The sequence below is a fragment of the Tribolium madens genome, unplaced genomic scaffold, assembly GCF_015345945.1.
Source record: "Tribolium madens isolate multiple individuals breed KSU strain unplaced genomic scaffold, Tmad_KSU_1.1 Scaffold_19;HRSCAF=116;Tcas5.2_LG9, whole genome shotgun sequence".
Lineage (NCBI taxonomy): Eukaryota > Metazoa > Arthropoda > Insecta > Coleoptera > Tenebrionidae > Tribolium > Tribolium madens.
Genome location: NW_025400983.1, coordinates 12,492,747 through 12,514,040, shown reverse-complemented (window position 1 = coordinate 12,514,040; position 21,294 = coordinate 12,492,747). Strand labels below are relative to the sequence as shown.

Genomic DNA, 21,294 nt, shown 5'->3' with positions numbered 1-21,294 from the left:
ATGCTAACATTGTTATCACCCTTGGCCAGGGATCCAATTCGGGGATTTTATACACAAGCTTAAGACAGTAAAAATTTATTGACTAGTAAAAAGGAAATGACAAAATAAATTAGATACAATAAATTACTGCTATTGACTTATACACATCTGTATAACATATAGTAGGTATAAAGAATACATGGACAGACAAAAATTATTTATACATTAAATTAAGCACTTTTAATTTATTACACCTTTAGCTGTTCCAAGCTACATTTTTTTACTAGTTTAAAAGGAAATTTAAAATTTGAATCTAAAAATTATGACTCCGCCCAGCGGAGGACTTTTAAATACCCAAGGCTCGCTAATAATAATTGATATTAAAGTCCAGATTGTAGGTTTTCTGCTTTTTTGTATAGGTGCTTTGGAGGCAAATCGTTGTTCAAGTTTTATTTATGTCTTGCAGACAAATTTAACTCAAATGATACTTTTTGTCTTGATATAAAGTACAATTTTTAGAATTGAAATTAAAAAGTAGGAAGTAAAAACGTGCAAATATTTGACCACTACTATACAGGGTATCCCAAGTTTTAGGGCTGCGGCAAAAATAAATATTTTTAATTCATTAAAAAATTATTAGTGTAAAGGATAGAGGATAAAATAAACTTCAATTTGATGTTTTGATTTTGTACAAAATTTTTAGGGTATGACAGAGAGACCTTAAAAATTAAATTTGGAGAAAAAAAAAATTAACTGAAATATTTTCTACATGATAAAATATTTTGATTTTTGCTGTGGTATTTGTGGAAATAGAATAATGAAAAAGTTGATAGTTGAATGATTAACATTTTAATATTGAGGGGTTGCGCTTATTGTGCGCTATCACATATTTTTAATCAATTAGAAATATCAATGGATTAAGATAATTTGAAACGAGTCATCTTTGAGTCCAAAAACGTATTTCGGTTTTTGAACTAACTGCACGTGAAACGTCAAATAAAATGACAAATCGAAAGCTAAAGCGGCAAAATGGGCTGGAATTAGATTAGTCGCCGACCGATTTTTCTGAAGTCATAAATTTAGTTTTTAAAATCATCATCTTTTTGATCATGCCATTTTACTTTTCGACTTGTCATTTTATTTGATGTTTCACAGATATACGTTTTCGGATTCAACAATGACTCGATCTCGATATTTATTTCTGCGCCGGCCCTAAAACTTGGGACCCCCTGTATACGACTATAATTGATAATTATTGTTACATAGACTCGGTCACTACGATTATAAAACTAAAATGAAATAAAAATCTTATCTAATCCGTTTTGCGGAAACTGTTCGCACTTTAAAAATTACACATCCTTTCCTTTATTATTGTGCAAATAAATAGTTCCATGACAATACGTTGGTCTCAAAACCTTGTCACTTTATCATCAGTCACTGGCGTGTCGCATCGTAAATTAAAATCATCTTCTGCTAAATGCGGACAGGAATAAAGATCGGGATGTTGAATTGCTGCCACTCGTACCGCATTAATTGCGGCCACATTGACACAGTCATAAACCGGCTAAAAAATAATAAACACAGTTAGTGGGAGAGTGTGTCAAGTCCCGTTTTAAAAAGAAAGTAGACAAGCTTTTACCTGAGCTCCGCTCCTGTAAATATCCATTGCGCTTGTAGCTGAAGCTAGAGATGGCAAAGTGCTTGTAATCTTATCGCGAGCTGCAGCGATGGTCATCAAGTATGTCCGTGGAATAAAGATTGTGGCCAATAAAACACTAGCGGTGGAAACCAAACCGAAGCAAAGGACGGAATCTTGATAATAATCACCAAGGAATATGTAAGCCGGGATCCAAAGGCACCACAAAAGGGAAATAATAATTGTAGCAAAAGTAAAATACTTGCCCTCTCGATAATTTCTCTGACATTTAAAAATCAAGGGACAAAAACACAAGAGTAGGAGAAGAAGAATTATGTTGTATGATAAAAGATAAACAAAAGAATGACCTCGGAAAATATCCTCACAGTGATTAATGATTTGCAGACTTAGAGCTGCTTGCACTCCAAAAATAAAGAGGCATAGGAAACTCTGAACTGGACCAGCAATGTGTGACATAAAACCAATCTCTTTGGAAGCTGTGGCTAAGACAATACTTCGACTTAGCAATAAAGAAAACGCAGAAGCGAAACTGAGAGTTATTGACAAAGCTCTAGCCATACATATTGCATGTTTGGCGGACTTATTACCTTCCAAAGACAATGAAAGGATTGAGCAATACATTAACATTAAAGTAATTAATAATAATAATGTTTGGACTGGGTTACCTTCAAGAACGTTCCGACGACAAACCGAAACCAAAAGAAAAATTAAAATGGCAATGCAAAACAATACACCCAAGAGAGATAATGATAAGAAAGCAAAAATCCAAGAGTCGGTTCGTATTCTAATTTCACAGTTTGAAGAAACTAATTTGATTTGATTCTGAAAGTTTTTGCATTGCTTTTGACAACCATGTTTCACAGACAAGCAACTTAACATAGATGATTGGTTAGCATAGTCAGGTTCTAATACTGTCAAATTATTTTTAAAAGCATTATAGACAAACATTTTGTTCAATGTTAAGTTTTCAGCCTTATAAATGAAGTAATTAATACTGGAAGGTTCAATTTTGAGCATCTTAACGATTTCAGATGGTTCTGGTAACTTTTGGGGGACAGTGCAGTAGTTGGTTTTAAAACACTGTTTATAATTCGTTTCATTACAATTTTCAGCCATTAAATTATTTAGTTTTTGAGCGTAGTTTACAAGAGGAATAGCAACTTCGAAAAGTTGAGGATTGGGAGTGTAAACATTTTGTTCGAAGTTGTAGGATTTACTACTTATAACGTAGCTGTTTTCAGGTACATCTGAAAATAAAGCATAAAAGGTGTTTGAAGCGTGTCAAAATAAGTACCATTTGGAAAAAAATCGTCTTCCGGAACAAAGATTACATTCGACATGTTAGAATTCTCAACGAATGTTTTAAAGACTTTTTGCTTTGCAAAAATTACCAAGTACTCGTTCGTGTAGTTTCTTAAAGGTATAAACGACCTGAAATTTACAGTTAGCAACAATAAAACAAAAAAGAATAACAACATTACAACATTTTTATCTTAACTGCAAAATTAAATTTAAATTCATAGACAGGCTGAACAAAAAATTGTAAGAAAGCTAAAGTACTATAAAATTGCGATAATTTAAAAAAATTAAAATTTTTGAAAATTTTTATTATGTTTTTGTACTTCAAATTTACTTCACCTCACCTATTTTATGTCATATTTTTTTTGACAAAGATTATGACTTATGGTTATAAGTCAAGAGAACTACAACTATCTAGTTTTTTTTTATTTTTATCAAAAAATATTTAAAAAAAATAAAAAAAATAAAATTCAAATAAAAAAATGCAAAAATTTCATTTTTGAAACAAACTGCAAATTTGCATTAAGTACAAAAAACACTTGTTTTTTGACCTGGTGTACAGGTTGTCTCACCTAAACCTTTCCAAAGTAGTCTTACTCGTTACTAGAGCAAAAATGTTAATTATTTTACAATAGATAGCCTTAATAAGAGCAAGTTTTATAAATAAAAATGGTTTTAGCCGCAAACATGACAAAAGTGACTACGTTTCTGACTAGGTAAATGTTACAAGTAAAAGTTTTACCTTTTAGCCATGGAGTAAAAACTCTATTTTTGCGCCTAAGCGTTTTTACTTTTATTATGACATTATTGACATTTATCATTGTTGTGTCTTTCTTTGTCTCTTTTGCTGCTTTAGCAATTTCTGAAGGGCGAAATTGTATATTATGAGCATTCGACATTTTGCACTAGTAACTGCACTATACCGGGTGTGCCAGAACTCACGCCCCAGAGAAAAATTTCAAGTAAGATAAGATACTAGGAACATGGAAAAAATTCTATCTGTTAAAAATTTTGACATTTATTTTTTGACATTGACATTTTTTTTTAATGTTTATTTAATGATACTGATGATTTTGTATAGGTCTTTTATACAATTATTTAATAAAGGTACAAAAATTTTGCCAATAAAAACCACAAATAACAATGAACAGAGTTACAATTTAGGATTCATTGTTTCTTCTTCTAATAGCCTGTGTAGCAAAATAACTTGGAAAATTATTTTTTCAACAGAAATTGAGTCAAAGTGCAAAATTAAAACTCTCATAACTTCGAAATTTTTATAAATAGAATTCTTTTACATTTTTTCCATGTTCCATGGGCGCGAGTTCTGGCGCACTCTGTATAGTTAAATTAATAAACACTTTTAAAAATCACAATACAAATTCTTATACTGACGCGTGATATTTGTATACAGGGCATTTCACGAGTGATAATGAGCCCCCTGACGGAATTGAAAATACAACCCACAATACATTAGCAAAGTTAACGTGGATATTTTAGATATATAATTTTTTTAAAAACCGATTATGAATCCACGACAGCTTTGCTTCCAATAATTTTATTTGTCACAACTGACTTTAAATTTAGCAAAAAGTCAAAATGCATTCGAACGATGAGAAAACAGATTTGATTCTCATTCATGGCGAATTTGGAAAATATGTTTCTGGCGTTGAGCGTTTGTAAAGACAATGTTTCCCGAATAGAAAAGCTCCAAAAAGGCTTGAATAACTAAAGTGTTTTCCAACAGTAGAGAGACAAATAACCTTAAAACTTGTGTTTCCTTTCTTGTCAATTTCTTTGTGTCAGTCACGCGATAACTATGTTTTATTAATTTTAAAATTCATAATCAAAATCCATGAAGCCTATGCAAATATATTGCTGGCTGCAGTTCAAATTTGGTCAGGGTCATTATTATTCGTGAAATACCTTGTATAAGCGTTGTTATATGATTTCATTATATGGTAAAGTGTTCTGACTATTTTATTCATTTACTTGATAATAATTATAGTGTTATGATCTAAATATGTTTAAGGATAAAATAGTATTATGTTATTCGGATTTAAAATGAGTTTGTGGCTCAGCTTCACCACATAAGTGATCAGTTTTACTCCTAAAAAGGTAATACTTACAGGGTGAATATAAAGTCTGGAACCAAGCGGTTTATTGCAATTATAAATTGCAATTTATAAAAAAAAAAAATTGAAAAAATTAAATATGAAGTAGATAGTTGTAACCCTTAGATCATAACCTTTATGAGAAAAATAGTTTTATAGGGGGTTACTATTTAAAAAAATATTTTTTTTTGTAGAACTCAAAAACAAAAGAAAATTTCGAAAAATTTTATTCTTGATAAAATATCACATCTTTAAAGTACTTTATCGTTCATCAATTAGTTTTTCCAAAAAATTAATAGTTTAAGCAAAAAACGTTTGGTTCCATACTTATTCACCTGGTATACTATTATTACTATTGCTTTTTTTACTTTTTGAAAAAAATGTTTTTCAAAATTAAAAACACGACTATGAATTTTTTTTATTCTGTTGCTATTATTAGTTTTAAGAAACAACAATTCTTTTAAACAGAATTTTGAACTATTAAAATGGTAGCAAGACTTGAGTTATTCTGGGAACATTTAGAAAAGCTATATTTATAAATTAATACACTACAGGCTAATGGCTAACCATAAATAACGAATGTAAAGAAAACACGTACAAACAACTACATTGAGTTTTTAATAATAACAGACAAAATGAAAACGTAAAAAAATAAGAGAAGTGTAGAACACACTTCTACAATTATTTAAAATTTGTGAAAGAAATAATAAACAGTAAAAGAAAATATAAAAACGGAATAAATAAAATAATAATATTAATTTATATTTTAACCACTGGTTAATAGCATATTACGAGTATAAAGCTGCTAAATCCTATTTTGTTTGTGATTTTAGGTCAATGATATTGCGTAAGTCGCAACTTAAAACTTTACTTATAAAGCAAAAAAAATGTCTTTTAAAAAATAGACAAAATTCAAAATTAACCACAAGCTACTAAACAAAAACAATTTCTTAGCTGAATTAATAAGTAAGACATTGGACTGGGAAGTTTTAGGTGGGACATTCTGTACTCACTCTCGTTTCTTGCTATTAGTACTTTAATCAAATGACAGTACAAAACTATAGGACGTCCTATAAATAACGAATTGAAAAAATCGATTCTAAAATTCAATTTTAATATTTCACAATTCAAGTTGTGAAAACGTTTAAATAGCTCATCTGTTTATGAACAAAAAATAATGGAAAAGTTTATGGAAACATGTTTACCCTATTTTCACTTGCTAAGATTGAAAAAGGTGAAATTTTATTTTTTTTATTATTATTACATATTGTGAGTTTTTTCAATTATTTTTAGGACATTCTATAAGTATGTAGGTATGTTGTTGAAAGATACTCACTTATATGTTACAAAATCTGTAATGCAGATCCATTTTTTTTGTGACATTATTGAAAACTCATTTACAGTGAATTCATTCGAAGCAATCACTGTCACATTTTCAATCCAGTTTAGACGTTCTAACAATTCAATTGATGCTTTAACTAGCGGTGTAGGACACTTCACAGTCGGTTGAACAACCAAATCTAGTGCATCACAAAGTTTTCGAATGTGTGGCTTTAGTGAAGTGCTAATTAACCCCAAGAGAAAATTTTCATCTTGTTTTTGAAACAGTTCAAATATAGTTTGATATTCTTCTTTTTCATTGCAGGTCTTGTAAATGGACATACCAAAACTGATAAGTTCCGAATAATTCAGCTGGTGCACTGTCCAAATCGCTGAATTAACCAATGATTGCTCTTGTTCTGTTAGCACCGTTGTGCTATTACAGTCGTTGTGTAAAATCAGAGCTACATTAACGTCTCCTTCTCTCCTAAATACTTCTTTAACACTAACATCTGACTGTGTCACACAAAGATTCGTTAAGATAACTAAGATGAAATAGAAAGAACTCATTTCACTGACACCTAATTTCACGTATGTGTGTGTTATGAAAATACAATGACACAAATGCTTTTTCCGTTTCCGGCTAACGCATCAATGCACAATTTCTTGTTTTTTAGGTTTTTAATGGACTAAATAGAGGACCTTGTTCAAACCCATCCACCCCACTGTGTGACTCAGAAATAATTTGCTTAGCAACGAATCGATACAAACTTGTGGGTATTTAAAGATAATGTGGAAAATCGATGGATATTTAGAAGCCCCACAAAGGATAGAAAGTCTAGGTTTTTTATACTTCACCTTAAAGCAAGTACCGTTTCTCTTTAAGAAAGCTGAATATAATGTGTTGCTGACTTTCTCTAAGATCAGTCTTTCATCAGAGGTTCTAAGATGATTGTTTATCACGCATATCTAAAATACGTCGCCTTTGCGGTGGCCACAGTCACATTCCCCATCATAGGATTGGTTATTTTAAAGATTATTCAAAAGTTCACAACAGGCAGGTGCAAAAGCTTAGTTTGTTTGAATGGAAAAACAGCGATTGTCACGGGAGGTGGTTCAGGTAATTCCGTTTTTTTTTTATTTTCTACAAATTACATAAAAATTAAGCTTACTATTTATTTTGTCAATGTAAAAACACTGAAACCGCATTGCAAATTAAAGTACAAAATTAATATCAATTAACATAAATTAAAAAAAATATGTATTATTGTATGTGTTATAAACTTATTAGTTTCGGAGATTTTCTATTCGGACATCCAAAATGCAGCACCCTGTACACTGGAATTAAAAAGTCTTTCTATCAAGCAAGCGTAAAAATTTTGAACGTGTGTCTGCGGAAGACAAAATGTTCAAATGACAAATAAGAAATGTCAAAAGATTTTTTTTAATTATGACAGGGCACCGTGATATACGATTTGTATGAATAAACAACAACAATATCTCATTTTAGGATGTTTTGAGACGTTTTATAGAATAATTCAATTTGCTTAGATCAATATTTTTTTTATAAAATATTTATTTGACAGTTAACATACGAACTGTCATGCGACATACGTCTTTAACTCTAGTCCGCCTACTTGATCCAAAGACTTTTTAATCGTACTGTAGAATAACACAAAGTTGATAAGAACATGATTATTTATGATAAAAAACTTTTTTTGAAAATTTCGGGACATATTGCAAATTTACTACACAAATTGCATATCGTTAAAAACAAATTTGGGGTGTTTTATTTAAAAAAAAAAAAATGTATTTAACTCTTTTCGTTTGGCACACCCTGTAAAGTATCTGCGTACTTGACTAAAAGTCGTGTAATTCCTAAAAATACTTATTTTAAGTTTTTCTTATGCAATTTTTTCGGAAAATATTCGTAGCCGACTACGCAGTAACTTTTCAAACATTGGTGTTTTTATAACAGAAAGTTGAATATTTTTAAAACGGAAAGAGATAGACCTATTACAGTTTACACAAAGTACCATTACTTTTTTACGTAGAAACTAACAATATAATAATATGTAGGGTGATCTATTTTTATTTATTTTTTATACAACACCCTGTACTTATATAATAAAAATATTTTTAAATGGTGTACTTTAAGTAGATATATCAAATGTTGAAAACGGCATGTCAATATATCATGAAACAAAAAAGTTATGGACCGATTACACACTTCTGGGTCAGCCTGTATGTAATGTAAGAGGTTCCACTGCTCTAGATCTATACTCAACTTATTTTTTTTTTTCAAATGACAACTTACACATTCAATTGTAATGTGATCATATTCAACTGTTTCATAAAGAAAAAAAGTTGAATAAACCGACTGACATAAAATAAAATTAAAATTATAATTAAGAGTTCTGACGTATGTTACGTAAGTATACATTATTTTTCTCCTGAAACACTATAACGATTTTTTCCGGTTTTAATAAAAAAGTGGTTTGAATTACAAAGAATAACACACTATTTACTCAAACCCAAAATTTAAATTCTTACTTGAGGATGACCACTTTGTGGTCGAAACGCGTAGTGTTTAAATAAGCGTTTGATGTTTGGGTAAATAGTGTGTGTTATTTTATTCGCGTTCAGAAGACAGATTACAGGGAATATCGTGGGTTCGGATAATCAAAGTCGCACTGCAGATTTTTAACTTGGTTTAATTTACGCCTTAACTATTTGATGCATCTGAAAGACCAAAGGAGTTAGTATTTATATTTTTAATTGCAATAAAAATAATATTTTGTATATATATTTTTCAGGAATCGGCTTTGAAACGGCTCTCCAACTGGCCTCCCGCGGTTGTCGAGTAATAATCGCGGACCGAGAAGACGCCACCAAATCCAAATACAAAATCATTGACCTTACCAACAACACAAACATCGAAACAAAACATCTTGACTTAACTTCCTTCCAGTCAATTCGACGATTTGCAAAAGAAATTAACGAAACTGAAGACCGACTGGATATTTTGATCAACAACGCTGGCGCAGGATCCGTCGGAAATAAACATACTGATGATGGCCTACATATTACTATGCAAGTCAATCACTTTGGTCCTTTCCTTCTAACTCATTTACTGGCTGGTAGTTGTGTTTTACACTTTTTGTCGTTTTATCTAAACGTAATAATTTTGTAGATCTGTTAAAAAAATCAGCTCCAAGCAGAATCATTTTTGTAAGTTCTGCCACAGCCTTTTTTTGGAATAATCTAACAGTGAAAAATTTGAATTACCCAAATAACCATCCAACGACTTTCTTTCGATCATCTTTCATTTATGGCAATTCAAAATTGTGCAACATCATTGCGGCCAATGGCTTTGCCGAGAGGTTGAGCAAATTTGGAGTTACGTCAAATTCACTCCATCCGGGTCTTGTTAACACTGAAATTCACCTTAAGTCGGCCAGAATTATAGGAATTGAAACATTTGGAAAATTATTTGCAAATACCATTTTGTACTTGTACGGTAAAGTGAGTACATTCAGATATGTTTGATTTTTTTTTTAATTTTAATATATTTTTCTTTTTCAAAGACTCCGAAAGAAGGTGCCCAAACAACTATAACCCTGGCAGTTTCAAATCATTTAAACAATGTAACGGGGAAACATTTCTGGGATTGTCGAACTTTTATCCAACCTCCGAAAGCTTGGAATAAAAAGTTTTGTAACGAAATTTGGGAAAAGAGCGAAGAATTGACTAAACTCAAGCCTGAAGAAAAGTTGTCTTTGTAGATGGTTTAATAACTTCCATTTTTGCCGAGGTCATAATAATCCACTTTTTCTTTTTCTCTGTATTGTTTGTTAATTTGATCCCTTGACTGGTGTGAGGTATTAAAATATCGCAAAGATGACACAGACAGCGCGGCTAATGGTCTCAAACATCGACCTTCTCATAGGTTCCGACCTAGACATCAAGAGCTACTCGTGATTAAGTCTTCAGTTCGGAAACGTGCGCGGTGCCGTAACCAGCCGTATTGTCACTGTTCAATTGTGTTTCACTGTGAGTAGCTCTTGATTTCTTGTTTTGAAAATAATTTATATCATTGTTTATCAACTGTATTTGTTGGTTAATAAATTTCGTTATTTTTTTCCAAAAATGTTAATGTCTTGTATGATTGTTGTCTCCGCATACTTTTCCATCAATTAAGTGGCAATTAAGAACGGCTGCCCCAAATAACTGTACTTACCAGTCCAAAATAATGGTCTTAACTGTTAACTAATCACGTTTAAGGACGATTTATTTGTGACACACGTTTGTATTATGAAACCGAAAGTTTGTGGTTGAATTTTAATGTCAATTGCCCTTGTTTAGAACAATCAAATTTATTATAGCACAGTGTCAAAAACTCGATAAAAATTTACTTGTCTGTCGCCTTCGGCGCTCGATTAACATTTGAGACCTTGTTGGGGTCGATAGACTTTACCAAATCAACAACAAATTTGTAAAATACGCATCTCGAGGTATAATAATTCAAATCCCTCAAATTGTTTTGATCAAACAAAAAGTAGATTAAATTATTTCGGATCAAACTACTGGCATTTTGTCGAGGTGTGCCCACAAGTTAAGGTCATGGTTACTTCTTATTTACATTTTTAATAATGATTAGTTTTACTTACTGTGTGAATTTGCGGCACAGTGTCAACATTGGGGGTTAATAAAGTCAGTCTGTAGTAGATGCAGTAAAAAATATGAGAAGCAGTGGCGGGATACTAATAATATGTAGTAAATTATCCAGCTGTGTTTTGCTCAGTTTGTTCTTTATGTGGCAAAACCGGACAATCGTGTTTATAGGATACACTTTTGAAAATCTGTATATTATTTTTTTGTAAAAAATATACTTACACTTGAATATACTATATAACACGATTCACTCATAATAAATTATTAAGTTAGATTTATTATGTCATAAATTAAAATAATTAAATAACACCTGCCATTAAAGCTTACATGAAGTTTGAACACCCGGTGAGAGAATATAGGTAGCTATTAATTTTTCGTTTATTAAATTAATCTTCTGTAGAGGCAATGAACTGTTGTATTTTCTGCAATTTTTAATGTTGCAAGTTTTAATGTTTTTTGCAATTTAATTATTTTAAGTTTAAACATTTGTTGGTAGCCATTTATTTAACATGTTCTTGTTTTCGTTTAAACATTCTTTATTTTTATTTAGATTATTACAAATAATCAAAAAATATTATTTGCGATAAATAACTTTTTTAATTTCCATTAAAAAAGAGCAAATAGTGTTAATACTTACGTGCTAACATTTAAACATACAATTTTATGAGATGTTCTTTTATTAATCCTGAAAAACACTTTATTACTTTTTGAGAAAACATTCTGAATGACAATGTTTATAAACTCGCTTCTTACCTACGTTACAAAAGAATAAAAATTAAAGTTAATGCTGAATTTTGATTACTAACTATTTTATAAAATAAAAATATTTGTCAATAAAGTAATAGTTATTTACATTCGTGTGCGGTAACTTACATTTTACAGTGCGAAATGAATTTGAAGCACGACGCGCAGCGGAGTGCTTTAATAATTGAGCACTGTAAAATGGTTAACGCACAAGATTTGTATTAAGCTTTTTGGCCGACGTTTAAACAAAAATCTACAAAATTCAGAATTAATACAAGTAAATACGTTTGACATTAAATATCACGGTGGCTATGCACTCTAATGTCAAACAATTAAAAAAGACGCAAAAACGTCTCAGACACAAAGTTTTGTTATTGTTGTCTTGTTGGTGAATTTATGCTTCAAAATGTCGAGCGATAATAGCCCCATGTGTACCCCACCAGAAATCAGAAGTGCTGCAGGAAATGTTACAACCGAGCTATTGCCCGAAAAATCGCGAGCAAGGTATGAAGCCCAGTACAATGTGTTTATAATTATAAAGTGGTGTGAAGAAAAAAGAGTTCTAAGATTGAAAGGTTGTGTGTAGAGCGTTTTATTAAAAATGTTATCATCTTACAAACAGTTTTTTTTTATAAAAGTCTATGAAGATAATTTTGGCAGTGCGGTAAAACTGTCACTTTACACTCGTCTGTGCGTAAAATGCTCAGGCGACTGTAAATACAGTCTTTCAATAGGTGTCAATTGTACGTTAATTTGACATTTACATGTCAGGAGGCCAAAAAATACTTTTCACTTTTGAAACAAATACAGGGTGAGTCAGAACTCGCTCCCCAGAGAATAAATTCAAGCAAGATGAGATACCAAGAACATGTAAAAAATGTTTAAAAAATTCTTCTGTGAAAAAATTCGTCATTTGTTTATTTATTTTTTGACATTTGACATTTTTTTATGATACTGATGATCTTGTATATGTTTTTTTTATAATTGTTTACTAAAGGTACAAAAATTTTGGCAATAAAAGCCACAAATAACGTTAAACAGAGTTACAATTTGTTTCCTCTTCTAATAGCCTGTAGCAAAAAAACTTGGGAAATTATTTTTCCAATAGAAATAAATAGTCAAATTGTAAAACTGTAACTCTCATAACTTCGACATTTTTATATAGAGTTTTTTTAACATTATTTCCATGTTCTTAGTATTTTACCTCACTTTTTTGTCTGGGATGCGAGTTCTGGTGCAGCCTGTATATTGAGACAATAGTTATCTTATAAAAAACGTATACTTGTGAAATCCTTGTGTTTAAACTTGTTCGTCGGACACGAACAATATCCACGTTGCTTGCTAAAAACACTTTTTTGCAAATTATGTTTAGTCTTAATATACCTATTTATTATATTTTACCCGGCAAAAGAAGAGAAAACCATTTGGCAGAGAATTATTCAAGATATAGTTTTCCGCCAAATAAATTTCTACAACTTTTACACTCCACTGACGCTGTCGTTTAGACCTGCAGTCAGCCAAGATTCACAATTACGGATATTGCTCGCAAGTAATGATGTTGATGAATTGAGATTAATGTAAGAAAAACCCCATAAATTCTCTGATCTAGGGTCATTAAATGTTATTAAAATAAATTTCGTTAATATTGATACATTTCCTAACAATATTACATTTTTTTTAAAACGGTTTAAATTTGAATTTAAATTTAAATGTTAACTCTTCAGTAGCTCAGTTCATATAAATTGTTGACAAATAACATTAAGTGGACTATAACAATACATTTAAGTATAGGTTGGTTTCAAAAACTATAAATATTAAACGGTTATTAAACCTCTAGTAGGTATATGTATAATAGAAAAATAAATTATAAAGTATAGTGGATACTCGTATTAAAAAATATACTTTGTAAACCATACTCCCATCAGTTAGTCACAAAATAATGGTTTTATAATTTTTTCAATGTGTGTAGAATATCAAGGAATTAGTGACGCACACCATATCCCCTGAATCACTCTTCTTCAAAGAATTACTCGCTTCAGGAGCGATAATCTACCCAACACTTTAAATTATTGTGGTCAGTTTAAAAATCTTTGATTGATAGTAATCGAGTTCTGAGGAACACGTTTAAGAAACCACACAAAAAACAAATATGCATAGCTAAATATCATAACAATAAATTCAAGACCGGCAATTTACATTATGAATTACAAATGTTTTAATATGATTTTTATTGCAGTTAAATGTATCGTAATTTTAAGTAAAATAAACAATTGCATTTGTCTTGTACGTATTATTTTATTGTTCTTAATTTTTTTGGTGGTCGATCGTTAAGTTTTTTGACTTTGTTGTTTATTGATGAATTGTTGAAAGTATACCCGGAACAATAATTAATATCTAATCGAAGTTTCCCAACCCAAGTCCTTGACATTTCCATCAACATTTGACAAAGTTAGGACCAAGCAATATTACCCAATAGGTAGCTGTAGTAAAGGGTGAAGTTCCTCAATTGAAATTCATAACGTCGAATCACCGGTGTTTATTTTCATCGTCAGTTTATTGACTCTCTTTTGCAGAAAGTTCCTCGAGATGCTAGTGCCATTATCAAGATTCTTCATACTCCTGCATTTGTATAATTTAGTCAAAGGACATGGGAGGCTCATGGATCCGCCGGCCCGAAATTCTATGTGGAGATTCGGTTTTCCTAATCCTGTTAATTATAACGACAATGAACTCTTCTGCGGTGGATACACTGGTGAGTATTTTATTCGTCTGTCAAAGAACAAAAGTTGTTATTTTCGGGTGGCTTTCGTAAATTGCTAAGAATGCAGTCTGAAACAAATTAGTACCAGAGTGACTGGAAAAATCACGTGATTTATCAGCACTCATCAGGTTCTTTGACGATTAAATGCTAAATGGAAATGTTTTAGTATCGTGGGAGGACCCGGAGGAGTGTTAAAATATATTACTCTTGTTAGCACGCAGACAAACGGTAGAATAAAACACTACTATACACGTGTGGTAATTAAGAAACAATTTGAAAATTGTTACGGTTATGCGACACAAAAGTGATAGGAGTAATATATTGCATAGGATGCTCAAAATTGAATTTAAATTAATCGTTAAATTCTTGCAGAACCAAATTAACTTTTGCTATTTTAATTACTTTTTAAAAAATTTGAAGCATTTACATTTTTCCAGTTTAATTATTTAACAATTTGCCAATATTAACTTGCATTTCTAAAAATAAAAAAACATAATTACCATGCTAAAAAAACAGTAAAAATATTTGTTTTTGCTAAGGGTTGTAAATTACGAAAAAAATTTAATTCACAATTATAAAGTAATAATCAAATTACCTTATGTGAAAGGTTGGAACAATTGATATAAAATATGACAGTTTAGGTTGGGAATTAGTCAGTTTTAGGGTTGGGAAGTAGCCATTTCCCAATCTATGTTTTTCAATTTTCAGTTACTTGTTCAGCAACTTCCCTGAGTTCAGGAACAGTACATTTTATTTCTCTATGACTATTAGTATAAAACATTTTCCTATAGATATAGCCAACAAACAAACACAAACGACATATGTCCTTTCAGAAAAGAATATTTTGTTTATTGTCTTCTGAATAAAAACCTAAAATGCAACTTCAAAATTTGATAAGTTCTTTATTGGCTTTCAGTTTTTTAAAGAGGATGATTATGAATAAAAAAGTATACAAACCTTGGTGGTGGTTGCTTCATTGCACCTTGGCTTATGAAGCACCTCCCACCTCGGTATGTAATCTACACACTAAATAAATAATGAAACCTACATTTTTGTGAAAACGAAACAAAACAAATACTAATGAGATTGATGATGCCAACTTGGATAACAAAACGTGTTGGCAATCAATAAAAACCTGTGCATTAAGGTACTATTAATTTATATGTACTATAGTAAAATTTTGTTTCCAAAAATATTTCTATATTACGTTTTAAACTTTTTGTTGTTTTTTTACCTACATTATTTTCTTTCAAATAATCAAATCACATCTAAATTCAAATACTGCTAGAGACTGATAGCAGATACAAAAATTATTCATTATTCGTTATCGATAGATATCGAAGGCAATGTACAATACCTCGTAACTCCCCTTTTCGTATTTCTCTTTTTATTACTTTAAGAAAGTAATTTTATTAATTTTTATTAGTAAACGTAATTTGAGTAGTAATAACTAAATATTTAAAAGATAAGTATTAGATAATTAATTAGATAATATTGCTGTAAAAAAACAATAGCTAATATCGTTTTTACCAAACCGTTATTTTTCACTTACGAGGTAATGTAACCCTCGATATATGAGATGATTACTTTAAGTGATATAATAGAAACATGAACAAAAAAAATAGAACTGAAAAACTTAACAAAACAAGTTTGTTTTGTAGGTTAGTGTTTTGTTAAAAAAATTATATTTAAATAAATATGACATCAGGAATTTTTTTATTTTTTAATACATTATGCTTCTCAACAATGAGTTGTTGTACTTTTTGTTGTCTTTTTTGTAAACGAACTAGTATAGTTTGTTTCTGAAATAGTTGCCGATTGCCGGTAAACCATAAACCAGCGTTGTTGGAAATATACCAGCTGAATAAAAAGTATGGAACCAAACGTTTTATGCTTAAACTATTTATTTTTGGAAAAGCTAATTGAAGAATGATAAAGTACCATAAAAATGTGATGTTTTATCGAGAATATTTTTTTTCGAAATTTTCTTGTTTTTGAGTTCTACTAAAAATTTTATTTTTTTAAATAGCAACTCACTATAAAACCGTTTTTATTAGTAGATTACAACTATCTACTTTATATTTATTTTTTTCAAAAACAAATCTTTACATAAGTTGCAATTTTGACTAAAAAAATCGCATAACTCAAAAACAGAACAAAATTTCGTTTTCAAAATACGATCACATTTTTATATTACTTTGATTTATACTGATTATTATTTTCAGGATGCAAATAATTAAAGAAAACGGTTGATTCCATACTTTATATTCATCCTGTATGATAATTGATAATTACCGATTAGCAGAGGCCCGTGCCGATTCTCTTTGTCGGTGTGAACCTTTCTATTATACCAGTCTATGTAAACAATACTCAGGGTGAGTCTTAACTTATACCATAAACTTAGAAAATGAAAGGTTATGATCAATAATAAGTAAAAAAAAAAATAAAATAAATTAAATCAAATGTTGTTTACAATGTGCTGATACAACGGACATGTTTATAAAAAATTTACATTCTAAAGCAACATTAAGTTCTTTTAATTTGATTATGAAACTGGTCCTTATCCTACAAGCAACCTGTACACAAACACTGTCGAATTTGGGAGTTCAATGATCAACTACTAAAGTACCTCTTTTTGTTTCTTTTCGAATAATTAAAGAATTTGATGGTTTTATATCAAATAAATTGTGAAGACAAGAAATAATAACATAACATTTGTTTTGTAGTGCAGTGGGAACAAAATAATGGGAAATGTGGCCTTTGTGGAGACCCGCACCATGTGAAAGAACCACGTCCTCATGAAGCCGGCGGTTTGTATGCTAAAGGAATAATATCACGCCACTACAGCGTAGGACAAGAAATCGACATCGAAGTAGAATTAACAGCTAATCATTATGGTAGATTTGAAATATTCCTGTGTCCTAACAACAACCCGAATCAAGAAGCAACGCAAGACTGTTTTGACAGATATCCTCTTTACCTCAGTGATACTAAAAGCTTCGTGTACAACATTCCCGAAGACGGAAAAAAGAAAGCTATCTTCAGATATAAAGTGCAACTACCACCTTATATCACGTGCACTCAGTGCGTTTTGCAGTGGAGTTACTACACAGGAAACCAATGGGGTTCTTGTCCCAACGGAACCGAGGCTCAAGGATGCGGAAAATCAGAAACTTTCAGAAATTGTGCCGATGTTGCTATACATACGAGCGCTGGATCTGCTGTTCCACCCTTATTTGTTGGAGTTAATAATCCGTATTTGTTGTATTATAAAGACTTTTCCAAACCTGCTCCTTATAATGTGTATCCACTTGTGGTACGTGAACAAGTTTGTGTACCCAATTCTCTGTACAAAAGTATTCCGGGAGTGAATGAATGGTGTCAAAGCAACTGCTTGAGGTATCCACCAAACTGTCCAGCCAAAATCTGTCAATGCCCGTAAGTTGGTTTTATAATAGTTTGTACTCGATCGATTACTGGTTATTTTAGGACTACTTGTGAGGCCATTGGAGAATACGAAGGTAATCCAGGTGCCGATATTCAGTGTATGGACGAATGCCTCGTTTATCCGTCAAAGTGTCCAATTCATAGATGTTTCTGTTACGAAGAGTTTTCAACGAATTAGATAATTATTATTAGTATTAAAAAACACCGCCTTCCTGTGGATGTAATTAATATACCTATTAGGTTTTCTATTGTGTATAGTCAAGCTATCAAACAATGATGAGATATTAACAATTCAAGTGTGATCTTATAATGTTTGTTGATAAAATGTTATTGATTTGTCCAAATTGAAATAAACAATTATTTTTTACTCTTGTTATTTGTTTACTAAATTAAATTCAAACAAATAATTTCATCAAGCTTGAAATAGAACCTGTGAATGTATGATTTGGAAAATAAATTCAGTAAAATGTATTTTTGCAATCTAAAACAGTTTACATACCTAAATGCAACATTATAAGAAAATAATTTTAATTAAAAAATTATATTATTTATATTGTGAATTTTTGAAACGAGCTCAATGGCTTCGCAAAGTTGTACAAAGTTAAAGAAATGACAAATTGTACCTACTTGTGATAACTACCTATCTACAAGAAGCTTACTTAAAAACAAAAGAAATTACAGTAAATTTTACTTTTCAAAATGTTATGTTTGTTTGTCAAAAAATTAAATAAAGTAGCAAACAATTACCTAAAAATAAATATTCAAATATTTGGTTTTAAAAGCAATTTCAAAAAGAAATCATCAAGAGATGGTTCACCCTTTATAAACGTGTTGTATCTGCTTGTCTGCTTCTAAAATGACATTTTATTTAGCAAAGAAACTCCTAGTTCTATTTTCAGTTAATTAATGCAAGGAATGCATCTGCTTTTTCGCTCGTTTTGTCCAAATTAGCTCATTTTTTAGTAAAAACCTCGCTTGTTTTCATAGATTTCAAAGCTAAATTTGGCGCTTGTATATCAGATGGATTTACTACATACTAATTAGCATCTTTAGTTTGAAAAACATGGGCTAATAAGTAAAACATTATTGTTTTCTTTGATCATATTTAATTACTAAAAAAATGTAAATGTAAATAATTTATTACATTTTTTGAAGTTAGGTTTTTTGGACGTCCCTTTGTCTACAATTTTTTGTCAATTTCTAATTTGCTACTCCTTAAAATTTGTTCCCTAAGCAAATAAAAAATTATTAAATGACACTTCTCATTATTCTTCCAAAATGGACCATTTTGATGAAAATTGTGTTACTCTATGATGGAGATTTAAATACTCGTAGAAGGAATTTACTAGAAATTAGAGTATTATTAGTACTGTAATATTACTTGAAAAGGAGGCCTGGTGTGAATTTTCCAAAAAGTTGTCCCTCCGAATGGTGGACGCCAAAATTTTCCCTTTTGCCCTACGTTGTGTTTGTTGTGTCTCGAAAATAAGAAAAGGAAAATAATTAGAAAAGAAAATTCTAATTGACCCGAGGTATAACGAGGCCGCGTTGTAAGAAAGAAAACACAAGTTTCAAACCACACTTAAATTTATTGAATATAAATTATGAAATAAATAGAACTTGGTTCTGATTGTTTATTTCATCAAATAAAATCAACAGAAAAATGAATAAATAAATTATCCAAAAGTTCTGCTTTTTCGGTGCTTTGAAATAACTCAAGAGAGATTAAATGTTAGCTTGATTTGATGTGAAAATTGCAAATAGGTTTCGATTGGTTTGATGGAAATTGGTAGTTGTACTTCTTTCACTAGTACAGGTGGGTAAATTAAAAATGTTATAGTTGTTTAAGTCAATAAGACAGGAATTCGGACTGAACTTAACGGCCTAATATTTATAAATAAGTGGCAGGGATACAACGTCCTAAACTGCCGGCCTGCAGTCGAATTAATGGGTTAAAAGGTTTTGGGGAACTTTGGTTGTGGAAACCTTTTAACCCATTAATTCGACTGCAGGCCGGCAGTTTAGGACGTTGTATCCCTGCCACTTATTTATAAATATTAGGCCGTTAAGTTCAGTCCGAATTCCTGTCTTATTGACTTAAACAACTATAACATTTTTAATTTACCCACCTGTACTAGTGAGAGAAGTACAACTACCAATTTCCGTCAATCCAATCGAAACCTATTTGCAATTTTCACATCAAACCAAGCTATCATTTAATTTCTCTTGATTTATTTCAAAGCACCGAAAAACCAGAACTTAGGAAATTTTGGGATAATTTATTTATTCATTTTTCTTTTGTATTTATTTTATTTGATGAAGTAAACAGACAAACAATCAGAACCAAGTTCTAATTATTTCATAATTTATGTTCAATAAATTTAAGTGTGGTTTGAAACTTGTGTTTTCTTTCTTACAACGCGGCCTCGTTATACCTCGGGTCAATTAGAATTTTCTTTTCTAATTATTTTYCTTTTGTTATTTTCGAGACACAACAAACACAACGTAGGGCAAAAGGGGAAATTTTGGCGTCCAMCATTCGGAGGGACAACTCTTTGGGAAATTCACACCAGGCCCCCTTTTCAAGTAATATTACAGTACTTATGTGTGAGAGTTCACTACTTATTACTTTGCAAGAAGACTTGCAAAACGCTATATAGTTATATCTATTTGTACAAGAATAATATTTATATACCAAGAGAAAGAAGACAATTTCGATAGTTAAGTTATTTAAGAGTAATAATGAAAGCGAGGGTATAAAATTGTTCGCTCCCGTAGTTAATGTATTATTTTTTTCACGACCAGTATATATATAGTCGAAACAAATAGAAATAACGAAAGTGGAGAAAAACAATTTCTCAAGCATCAAACACGATAATATAATGATGTCTTCCAATGAAAAAACAATTCTAACTGAAGTTCAATAATAAAATTTTAATAAAAAGAAACATTGTCAAATTTGTAAGTCTTGTTAAAATAAAAGTTTAAAGCTAAATTCCGTGCCTCATTCAGATTCTGTGTTAATGTAAGTATGAATGCAAAGTAACTATGCACCTCTATAGGTACTTTTGAGAAATTACTTTTAAAACATATAATAATATTCGTAACTCGGCTTAGATAAATTATTATATTATAATATAATATTATAATAATTATTTCAAAACCAAATAAATCACAAAATCTTATTCAAATTTAAATTCATTTTTATAAGGCAAGTTGCAAAATAATGCAAATTAAGTCACTGATAACTGTTCAACTACAAATTTCATATTCCAAAAGTAAACTTGCTAACTGCTATG

The 21,294-nt window shown here is 30.6% G+C and overlaps 3 protein-coding genes across 3 annotated transcripts; 2 read left to right on the top strand and 1 right to left on the bottom strand.

The window, feature by feature from the left end:
• Nucleotides 1-116: 116 nt before the first annotated feature.
• LOC123012925 (protein bride of sevenless) lies at nt 117-7,149 on the bottom strand. The gene is made up of 4 exons (XM_044411163.1): nt 6,386-7,149; nt 2,931-3,067; nt 1,619-2,883; nt 117-1,543 (listed from the first exon to the last, which is right to left on the bottom strand). Exons 1-4 carry the CDS (start codon nt 6,937-6,939, stop codon nt 1,388-1,390), a joined length of 2,112 nt encoding a protein of 703 aa, XP_044267098.1. The 5' UTR covers nt 6,940-7,149; the 3' UTR covers nt 117-1,387.
• Nucleotides 7,150-7,283: 134 nt separating this feature from the next.
• Nucleotides 7,284-10,525, top strand: LOC123012933 (retinol dehydrogenase 11-like). The gene is made up of 4 exons (XM_044411176.1): nt 7,284-7,489; nt 9,186-9,509; nt 9,563-9,894; nt 9,957-10,525. The coding sequence occupies exons 1-4, from the start codon at nt 7,318-7,320 to the stop codon at nt 10,152-10,154; spliced, it is 1,026 nt and encodes a 341-aa protein (XP_044267111.1). The 5' UTR covers nt 7,284-7,317; the 3' UTR covers nt 10,155-10,525.
• On the top strand, nt 10,303-18,362 carry LOC123012940. Its single transcript, XM_044411188.1, has 4 exons — nt 10,303-10,422; nt 14,361-14,539; nt 17,275-17,986; nt 18,038-18,362. Exons 2-4 carry the CDS (start codon nt 14,374-14,376, stop codon nt 18,171-18,173), a joined length of 1,014 nt encoding a protein of 337 aa, XP_044267123.1. The 5' UTR covers nt 10,303-10,422; nt 14,361-14,373; the 3' UTR covers nt 18,174-18,362.
• Nucleotides 18,363-21,294: the final 2,932 nt, after the last annotated feature.